Source organism: Phalaenopsis equestris, unplaced genomic scaffold, assembly GCF_001263595.1.
Source record: "Phalaenopsis equestris unplaced genomic scaffold, ASM126359v1 Scaffold000761, whole genome shotgun sequence".
Taxonomy (NCBI): domain Eukaryota; kingdom Viridiplantae; phylum Streptophyta; class Magnoliopsida; order Asparagales; family Orchidaceae; genus Phalaenopsis; species Phalaenopsis equestris.
Window position 1 is genome coordinate 222914 of NW_018165201.1, and position 11070 is coordinate 233983.

General features: G+C 34.3%; 2 protein-coding genes across 4 annotated transcripts in view; both read right to left on the reverse strand.

The window, feature by feature from the left end:
* Nucleotides 1-773: 773 nt before the first annotated feature.
* On the reverse strand, nt 774-5497 carry LOC110031027. The gene is made up of 5 exons (XM_020734058.1): nt 4911-5497; nt 3556-4053; nt 3388-3447; nt 2549-2965; nt 774-1448 (listed from the first exon to the last, which is right to left on the reverse strand). The coding sequence occupies exons 1-5, from the start codon at nt 5358-5360 to the stop codon at nt 867-869; spliced, it is 2007 nt and encodes a 668-aa protein (XP_020589717.1). The 5' UTR covers nt 5361-5497; the 3' UTR covers nt 774-866.
* Nucleotides 5498-10640: 5143 nt separating this feature from the next.
* The window catches only part of LOC110030884 (probable serine/threonine protein kinase IRE), a 37673-nt gene continuing 37243 nt past the window's right edge, over nt 10641-11070 (reverse strand). For all 3 annotated transcript variants that reach the window (XM_020733846.1, XM_020733847.1, XM_020733845.1), the window contains one exon: nt 10641-10959. In XM_020733846.1, coding sequence (XP_020589505.1) covers nt 10885-10959 — 75 coding nt within the window. In that variant the 3' untranslated portion in view covers nt 10641-10884. The remainder of the gene's footprint in view (nt 10960-11070) is intronic.

The window sequence follows — 11070 nt, forward strand, 5'->3', positions numbered from 1 at the left end:
GAAGGCTAATTGTTAGTAAGAAAAACTTCACCATAATTCTTTATTTAACAATCTAGAATTGGATGTTTATCCAAAGAAGAATAAAAAGATACACCCAAATCAAACTTGAAAATAAGTAAATATAGAACAAGTGAAAACACATTATTGCTATTATCCTCAATGTTGGTGATGTAATAAAGCCAAATACTAGGGATGGTTCTCCGAGAGGTGCAAATGACATAATTGAATGCGACTAATACAATTTTATTAAAAAGGTTACAGAGACTACTTAGGCTTGACAGGATAATTTTACTCTAGGAGATAAAGTTGAAAACTTAAAGTGATGAGTAAGATGGTTTCGAAAAGAGGACTAGACTAAATGTTATTCTTCCCAATCTAACTACATTGCTTTGTGTGTTGTCTACTATTTTCTAGTTGTTTCCTCCTCCAAGACTAGGGCCAGCCAAGTTAACTTAATGCCCCCACGTCTCTAACTTAATGGCATGTACAACATAGCCATTAAATAGTATTTCATGTAATACCCAAAAGCTTCCAAGTTCTTATGGAAAGAACCATAGGTGGCTTCACATAACTTTATCAATTGGCTGTTAAGTGGGCAAAATATCCTTCCCCGAAGAAAAGAAAAACAAGGTGCTCTTCCATGAGGCATTGTTTGCAGAAAAAAACCCAAAAAAAAAGCCATCCATCCACTCAATATACACACCATGTATATATAACACAAACCTATATTCTATAGTTTATTATCAATAATTGAATGAAACAATGTTCGTTCTTTACACATTTGAATCAATCCCCCAACCTTGAAACCACTTATAAAAATATGAATAAAGAATGAAACATCTAAAGGCCCAAAACCCCCTCGCTCATCACCTAAAATTGACAAGAGAGAGAGTTCCTAAAAACAACAATTTGAATGGAACTAAAAATAACACAAAAATATGAACAAATTGAGAAGAAACCATCCTAGTAAACCAATTCAAAATCTCCTTACCGCCATTTAACATTCCAACAAAGCTAACCTGATGTTTAACAACGTTCAATGGATGAATATTAAGGCTGATAACAAAAGCGGACTGAACTCCTTGTGCAGACACGAAAGGCCACCAAAGTACTCGTCGATGAACCCTCCTCTTCGCCTTTCTAATATGCTTGAGCTCCTTTTCAATAACCATACGAATTGATCTCAAGTAAGAATTCACATCATGGTCTCTGAAAATAGTTCCCTCGGAGCCATAGGCCGAACGGTCACTGAGAGTCTCGAGAGGGTGAGGAGAGTTGAGAAAAGCATATTGAGCGGACTGTAATAGCTTCATTGATTCTTTAGTTTCTGCTGATGAAAGGTCCATGAGATAAAGACCACTGCCAGAAGGAAGAAGGTGGTGATGAGGAGAGAACTTTTCTTCTGGCTGTAGGATTAGAAGTTTCCCCATTGGAGCATATAGAAGACTCTGCAGTGTTGATCAATGGCGCATATGTTTGGTTAGGATGAAGTTTTCTTAAAATATAACACTAAAGATAGATATTATATTCTTGGTTATAGAAGAAACCTGATCTAATTGAATCCTAGTTCAAGTTACAAGATCAGAAAACCATGGGGGAAAAAAGAAAATCTACCTGCAAAGCTCAGTTTTCGAATATATTTCATATCCAATTTCTTTGAATGAATTTTAAAACAAGGAACTTAAGAGAAATTGATAATAATTCATAGAAAATTAGTCTAGCAAAATGTTGGGTTTGAGGCTTGTTTTTCTTCTCTTCCCCTCACTTATACCAAACCTAAGGCTTGTTCGGGGGGATAAATTTTATTTTTATTTTTTTCTTTGTTATTAAGAACATATTTGTTTAATATGTTTTTACATAGTTGTATTTCTTATTTCAAAAAAATAAATTGATATATTTTTGAAAACACTCAAAAAATTTTAAATATTTTCAGTGTTTTTAAAAACAAAACTCATAAGGGGCCGTTTGGGATCACTTTTACTTTTTTTTTTAATTTTTTTTTATATTTTAATTTGAAAAAAAACATGTTTAACATGTTTTATTAAGATATTTTTATTTTTGAAAATACTCAGAATAATCGTTTTGAATGTTTTCAAAAACATGTTTATTTATATCTAGAAATAAAGAAAATAATAAAAATACATTATACAAACATCTTTTTAGAAAGAAAGGAAAACCCTAGAAAAAAAACAAAATAAAAAATTGATTCCACACAAGCCCTAATCAAATTCGTCAAACATATTTTATTTAGAAAAAAACAAATAAAAAGTAAAATAAAAATAAAAAGTGATCTCAAATTGCCCCCAAGAAGTTACTTCAAGTTATGGTATACATTCCTAATAACTAGCTTAAAGCAAATATAGTGTTAAAATGTTTGTAAAGATGTTAATACACCAACAGCAACAGCATAAATTCAGTACATCATCACAACTCTTCTACATCTAAAAATTCAACAACCTACTTTGTTTCATGAATAATTGAAAGAAAGAAAAGCATAGCAAAATAACTTTCAACACCTACAGACAAAAGAAAACCCTCATGACCATACCTGGTATTTTAGACAAGGATGATTACGAAAGTTTCTGTTAACAGCCTTAAGAATCTTAGCCACTTGATCCGGATAGTGGCACGAAAAAGCACGGGGAACGATGTCCCTATGTAATGTAATGGCCTGAACATGAGTTCGAGGCATTCCAAGCTTGTGAAGTAAGTAGTCGCCTCCACACATAATTGACGGCGCACCGAAAGTGACGACCGGCAGTAAAGAAGAGGGAGGTGCATCTCCTCGTATTAACAACATAAGGTTCACAAGAACGGCGAGGCTTCCTCCAAGAGAATGGCCGGTAAACCGGAAAAAAGCATTGTTACCCTGACACTTCTGGTGGGCTTGAACCTCTGCTAACATTTGCTGATAAATCCCCTTGGCAGCCTCGTAGATGCCTCTGTGCACAAGCACATCCAGTCCCTAAAGCCAAGGAAAAATAGTTGGAGACTTAGAAGTTGAGATAAATACAGTAGTGGTTTTGGCAATGCTGAATAAGGTGCATGTATACGTATATTAATTCAATAAAGAGAAAAAGGATAAAATTATCCGCAAAAACCGATGTGCTAAATGCTGAAGTTTAAATGATGTATTACAACATAAAACATTTGCAATATTTATAGTAAACATGAGCAGTAAGTTTGTCACCACTATTAATCAATTCTATCATGGTAGTTCATATACAAAAGATCTTATAAACTTTTACACAACAATAGTTGCTCCACAAGTATATGCAAGGTCTTTGGTTTTCCTTGGAAAAACCAGCAAAATCTTAGTCTTATTAGAATTGGGTGGTTATTTGCAAAGAAAAAAAAAGATATTTTCTCAACAAATTTCAATAATACCTCAAACTGAACAGGCTCAAATAGAAGATTAGCTTGCCAGGCTGCCAAAGACTCTGAGCCCTGAAAATCAAAATTTGCAGGGGTGAGAAAATCTACCAAATACTCAAAAGAAAGAGAAATCCATAACCAGCTTATGAACACATCTAGATAAAAGTTTTGTATGTTGACCTGAATAACAAAATATCTTGTTCGACTCTTATCATCGTCACATATAAACCACTCGCATGGTGAGGAGCACACTGAATTCAAATTTTCTGCAACAGCATCCTTCATCTCCTCCTCTCCAGAAATCACAGAAGTGACTGAATTGGTCGTGGCAACAAAAGAATCCATTTGTGAGCTTGTAACAGCAGCTTCATCTTCATTTGAAGAGCCACTAATGGAGGGATCATCCCCAACCTCTGACTTCACAGTTCTTTGAGGAAGAATGTTCTTTGTTTGAGATTGCAGATAGGTGGCAGCAGAAGCAACAATTCCATAGGCTGCAGAAGCACTAATGCCTCCACCCTTTTCACCATCAATCTTATTTTCTTCATTTTTAGTTGTTGGCTCTGCGAGAGTTTTGACTTGATTTGGTGTTGATCCCTCAAGTTTAGACAAAATGGCTTTCTTCTCCAATGAAGATGTCACATAATGGAGGCCATGGTACTTAAGAAGCCTAACTGGCTGCAAGGAAACCACATTACATAGTTACTATGGGCTTGAAAACAATCTCAAGATTATAAAGCAAAACTTATTTTCCTAAAAATAGTTGGTTGTCTTTTATGAACTAGTGTGTAACACACGGATTTAGGCATAACCAAATACACGTGGGATTTTAACTATAGCCAAACGTAAGAGATAAATCATTCATAAATATGAAGTTCAGCTCTATTTTATCAAGCAATATGGCTTTCAAAGCCTTACCTTCAGTTAAAGTTTAGGGCAAAAAATAAAAAGAAGATTTTGGCGACTTAGTTATGAATTAAAAAAAAAAAGTTTTTTTTTTTTTTTTTTTTTTTTTGTGTTCCCTCTTTTCTTCCTGCATTCAGTCTCATCTAAGACGTAAATCCAAATGTAAGGTGGATTTAAGAATTTTTTCTGTCTGTCACTGCCGAGCTCTTCTCCATCTCACAGAACTCCATAATTGTTTTTCCAAATCAGTGAGCTCCGAAAGGGGCGGGATTCATTACATCCGATCGTCCCCCACGTCTCCCAAATCACAAAATAGAAATCAGAAAGGTCCAAAATCATGAAATATACAGCATCCTCTCAACAGCTACGCTCTTCATCTCCTTCCCCGATCACAAAAACTCAAAACCAAACAAAATCCAATTTCCAACACCGCCGTCCTTGAACAGGATTCAGTTTCAAACATCACAGCGCGGTCAAAAACATTAAGAACATCCAAAAAAGAATAAACCCTAATTAAATCACATATTGTCAATCCATCGCATCAAACATTCACAATCCCACACAAGATATAAAACATCTAAGATCAAGAAAGAGCAAACAATCAGGATCCGCTTCAAAAAATTTCTTACCTCGATATCTGGTATGTTGTACGAAAGTTTCCCCAAATAAGACATCTTCGCGTAGAACTTCGCTTCCGAAAGCGAAACCGAGCGGAGAAATCTCGAGAACGACTCCCCATCAAACTCCACTCGATCCCTCTCCTCCTTCTCCTCCACAGAGCATCCCTCAACCCCATCCTCCCCGCCGCACCACGCACATCTATCCCCGTCATCCCTCACCTCCTCCTCCTTCTCCTCATCAACAGGATCCTCCTTCCTCCTTTCCGTCCACAACGAACCCACGCGCAGAATCTTCATAACCCAACTCCCCCTTCTCGATTTCTCATTAGCCATGGATGTAGCATCCGGTGGGGCGACGGTGGAAAGATGAGCAGGAGGCGGGAGGTGAAGTTGCCGGTGATCTAACCCGACGGCCATTAAAGGGGCGGATATCCCCTGTATGAAGCGGAGAGCCTCCATTCCAGACAAAGATTCCTCCTCCTCTTTCTCTCCGTTTCTTCCTTCCTTGTTTCTGGGAGGAATGCGGGAGGGATGGGAGGGCGAGGTGGAGAAGAAAAAGCTCACTTTGATTCCATGGTGGGAGAAAATGTAGAAAGGGAAACCCAACGGCTTCGAGGTTTCCCTACCGAACCGGATTTTATTGAAAATAAAAAATACAAAAAATTTACATTTTCGCGCAAAAAAAAATATAATATATAAGAAATAGTAGGATTTTATTAGACGAGTCACAAAATATTTGAGTACAATACTTTACACACGGGAAGAATCAAACAAGTGACCTGAAGAAACTTATGACTTTCAGAAAAATTGTTCTACTAACATACCACAGTACAGACGCACGTGCATGCGTCACAGATATATATATATATATATATTGAAGTTTAAGTATCAGATTTGTAAATTCATAAGAGTTAAGTGTTATCTCTTTAAAGTTAATAATTTATATTTATATTTTTTTGGTGTTAAAGATTTATACATAAAAAATATGTATTTTATTTAAAAAATTTAATAATTATAAGAATTTTAATGGGAAGTTAAATGTTTGACGGTCAAAGTTTAGGTGCTAGATATGTAAATATATAATAATTGTATTATTTTTATGTATATGCCTAATATATTTGTTTGAAAGCGGACGGTTTGATTGGTATATATATATATATAATCATATATCTTATATTAAAATGGATTAAAAAATGAATAAACTTATATAATTAATGTTATGATAAAATTCATACTAAAAAAAAATTAAAAATGATAGAATGATTTGTGAGTTCTTTTTAATATAATTTATAATAAAAATACTCTTGAGATATTTTTAGCTCATATAGAAGCTCAAATAAAATAATAATAATAATTCTAATGTCTTAAATCGATTTTTTATAAAACACTTTTATATATTCTAATACATATAAAATTTTTATTACATTTATAATATTAATTAATTAAAATTATGATCCTATGTTTTTATTAAATATTAAGTTTAACATAATATTTTTATTATTTTAAATTTATTTGATAAACAAAATCTTAAATTATTCTTTATTAAAAACAAGCCACTATCAAGGAAAAAAATATTACATCAACTCCCTACGTAAAGTTACGAGCGAAGTCCAATGAAATTACGCCGTAGAGTTGTTCAGCCCGGTAACACAAAAGAATATTCCCCTCGTGTTATTCCATATTATTCAAGTGTTATTGTGTTATGGGAATATTCTCGGTATTATAATAACACAATAAAACATCAATAATATTTAAACAACACACAATAACACCTGAATAACACACAATAACACCTGAATAATACGAGGGGAATATTCCTTGTGTTACCGGGTCGATCACCTCCACAGCATAATTTTATTGGACACCGCAAGTAACTCTACGTGCGGAGTCGATCTTCCACATAATCCAGAAAATATATATATATATATATATATATATATATATATATATTTTATTCAGAAGTAAAGATCCGATTTTTCTTTCCCGACTGGAGAAATATACACTCCATGTCGTCTATCGTCGCGTGTCGGCGAGAAGTGACAAGTGGCGCTCATTCGGTTCAAGACTACTATTAATAACCCGACCGGTCCATTGGTAGATATAAACCGGTCCAAATTGGAATCTGTACATTCGGCCAGGTCCAGACTTCCACTTCTCAAATTCTCTCTCCAATTTAAGAATTGTATTTTACTCTTTGAATTGAATCCTGACACTTCCGGAAATTTAGTCCCAAATGCCGTGGTGTTGTTGCACCGCAGTTTTTATTGTTTGGTAAAACTATTTTCCTACCTGCGTGTTCGCAAAAAACGCTCATCAAATAGTGGCAATAATAGTAAAATAAAGTCAATTAGTGTAATTTGGTACTCTAACCTCTTGTTATTAAAGTATATTATTACGAGCTCATCGATCAATCAGTGAAATCAAACAAAATGTACTTAATAATGAAGCTCATCGAGCAGTGGCATCAATCGTATCCCAGTCTGTTGGTTGGCATCATAGTTGTAAGACCCTTCGGGTCGGGGATTCGAGTAACCCTTTGGCGACGTGAGTCTTAAAAGGATAGTATTCAAATTGTTAGATATATTAGGAATGACTGGAGGCTCGTATAATAGCCTCTGACCATACCTTTATTATATATATATATATATATATATATATTAGATTAATGGTATTATGATTAAGATTATAAGCTTCATTATTTTACACAAGTGAATCATATTTGATTATATTAAATTAAGGTGCATTTGGGGCAGTTTGTGCGTTTCAAGATAAGCTGTTTATCATAAAATCGCTGCCTGCGGGCTGACGGCAGGGGTCGACCTGCGGCCCGCGTTTAGTATAAAAACTCAAACGCAGTTTCGAATAAACTGACGAAACGCGCAAACCAAACGGTACGGCGGCGTCTTAAAAACACCACAAGCACTTATAAGCTGCCCCAAACGGGCTCTTATTTATATAGTGACACATACTTCAACTTTATACATATAGACGCATTCTTTTCAGAGCTATCAGCCTGACATCAAGATGACTTGGAGCGGTGATTGAATGAAGAAAATCCTTCTCCGAAAAGGAATGTAGCTCATGCAATAATAAAATTTAATTAGTAGGAGTAATAATAATTATATTAAATATTTACATACATACCACTCGATTTTTAAGTATTTATATATCTTGCATCAAAATTCCAATTTTTACATATATGCCACTGTAGAGCATTTCACTATTTTAAATTTGAGAGGGTGGTCTTTATAAAAATTAAATGGTGGTGCTTTACACGTAAATGCCAAGGAATTTGGTGTAATGTGTGTAAATGCCCATAATAATGATGACAAGAGGTTGATTGATTTTTGTACTCTAAAAAATGAGAAATTACTGCATACGGTGTCCGATCCTGACCGTAGATCACGGTGATCTATGGTCAGGATTGTTACAGTTTTTTTAAAAAAAAAATTAGGTGGGACCCACCAAAATACATCCTGACCGTAAATCACCTGATTTACGGTCAGATCCGTATGGAATAATTTTTCCTAAAAAATAGCAAAGGGACAACAGGTTGTTCAGGCTCAAGATGAACTTGCTAGTCGAGTTCAAGATGACCCCCATCATTTGTGAAAAAAAATATTACTTCCGGATGTCTGCACGTTTGAACGGCCAACCGTAGGGCAGCACGATGTCCGACGCCGATGTAGATGTCTGGACGTAAAATTTTGCAGGTGTGCAGTGTCCAGATATAATATTGTCTCTGTCATTTGGGTAGGAGACGAACTCACCCACCATGATCAAGGGGGACACACCGAATCCAAGGATAACTCATTAAGATTTATGATAATTTGACAATTGCATAAGAATAAGAAGCTCATAGATAGTCAGCTATTAATAAAAGTTCCTACTCAACTACACACCACTTATACTTTACATCAGTTTTTTTTACTATTTATGTATCCAACTATGTAATTTTCTGGATACTCAAACCTAGAATTATAAGTGAGTCAAGCCGACTCGAGTTCGGCCTGATAAGTGGCTGAGCCGACGAGCTAACAAGCCAAGCTCAAGCCAACCCCAACTCGACTCTTCAGCCTGCGAGCCGGCTCATTTAATAAAAAAATTGATATAAAATATAGTCAAAATGTATAGAATTTCAAGATTTTATATTTAGAGTATTAAAAATATTTAAAAAATAATATTTAGTACTGTATATTACTTGATTTTTTATTATTTATCTCCTCATTATTCATTCAAATTGACAGCTTATAATAAATCCAACTTAAATTAATATCAACTTCTCTCATTTATAATAAATAAGTCAGCTCAAACTCGAAGACCCGAGTTCGAGCTCGAACTTGATAAAATTAATCAAGCTCATGCTCCACCTCAAGCTGAGGTTGGCTCGAGCTCGACTCAACTCGATTACACCCCTGCTCAAACCCAGATCTCAACCTATGTCCACGAGAAAAACCAAGCATAAAACAATCTTGTAGAATCACTTGTATTCAAAATTATCTATTCTAGAAGTTCTCAGAATCTCAAAGCTCTTCTTCTATTTTGCTCACTGCTAAGTAGAATCACAACATCATTCATGCGCATATAACCCAAGTTTTAAAGTCATTGTCAGAAAAATACATCTCTTTTAGAAGTCTAATGATAAATTGCTATAATTGTTGCTACCAAGATGAACAAGAATATATATATATATATATATATTTCAATTTTGGCACTGGTTGTGCCTTTCACTTGAAGCCTTGGCAATAACTTTGTGGTTAGGGGTGTAAACGAGCCGAAAGCTCGTGTTCGGCTCGTTCATATTTCGAGCTCAAAAAGTGTGTTCGTGTTGGGCTCTTTTGCTTAGCAAGCCGAACACGAGCCGTTCAAGAACAAAGGGTTGATTTGACAACCCTTATCATGTAGCCATAAGATGTTAAGGATTGTGACAAAATTTAAAACATCATTTGAATCTAATTTAACAATTTTTATTCTATTTTCTTCCTTAATACTTTTAATTGATTATAAATCTTTGCAGCCTTGTAGTCAATTAAATTTTTTAAAAATACTAATCATCAAAGAAATATATATAATTGATTAGTAGTATTTCGAGCCAAAACGAGTCGAACACGAACGAACAAATATTTGTTCGTGTTGTTCGTGTTCAGCTCGTTAACTCAGCGAACGAGTCAAACACGAGCTTCTTAACGAGCCGAACACGAGCAATTGGCGAACAATGAGCCGTTTTGACAGCCCTATTTGTGGTCTGTCATGAAAACCTTATATAATATCATGATAGTTTTAAGAAAAATTAATACTAACATCAGAATGTAAATTTCAATGGCCCAAAAAGGAAATCTGAACTATTACCCTTTTTTACAAAATTTACAAAATTAGTCTCTCCAAGACTTGGTCTCTAATAAAAATATGAGTTTGATTTGCATATAAATTAGCAGCATATTTGCATAACAAATTATTAAATAAAAAAGAGCATTTACATGCATACCACCCAATTCCTATGCATTTACATACCTAACACCTAAATTTTGCTTCACATTTATGCCACCCAAATCTTTCATATCACATCAAAAATATCATGATTTTGACTTTTTAAAAGTCAGATACATATTTTCATGCACGAGTAAGACAACATATATATAAAAATTCAAGTTTAGGTGTAAGATTTGCAAACATATACAAAAAAAGCAATAAAAAAAAACCAATTTCATTGTTCAATAAACTTATACAACCATTCTCTGGAAAATATACAATTGAAGAAGCACCAATTGGCACATAATGAAAATATCTCAGGATTTAAAAAGAAAATAAAAAAGGTGAAAAGATAAATATTATGTACATTTTGTGGACAGATCTAAGAACTTAAATAATAAAGTAATTAAAGAATAAAAGAATCAAAATTGAAAATAATTTCCACATAGAAACTGACCTTATCACCATCACTCAACTTTGGTACAAGACAAAGGCGAGTCAGCTGAAATATTGTTTAGATATTGGAATTCTGGTCTTTGCTACACTTTGTGATTAGATCATAGTTCATTGAAGCAAGCTGAGATAGATTCTGTAAGAACATATTTAGAAGTCAGTAATTCACAATATCTTCATCTTCAAAAACATTTTATTCGGTATGATTATAATAAGATCAAAGATATAAAGGCTATTTGAGCGGTTC

Excerpts from the sequence above, each read along its gene's own strand:
- LOC110031027 (XM_020734058.1), bottom strand. The coding sequence starts at position 5,360 with ATGGAGGCTCTCCGCTTCATACAGGGGATATCCGCCCCTTTAATGGCC. Across the intron at positions 4,054-4,910 it reads ACAACATACCAGATATCGAG|CCAGTTAGGCTTCTTAAGTA; the intron begins GTAAGAAATTTT and ends GTTTCCTTGCAG. Across the intron at positions 2,966-3,387 it reads TTGAGCCTGTTCAGTTTGAG|GGACTGGATGTGCTTGTGCA; the intron begins GTATTATTGAAA and ends CCTTGGCTTTAG.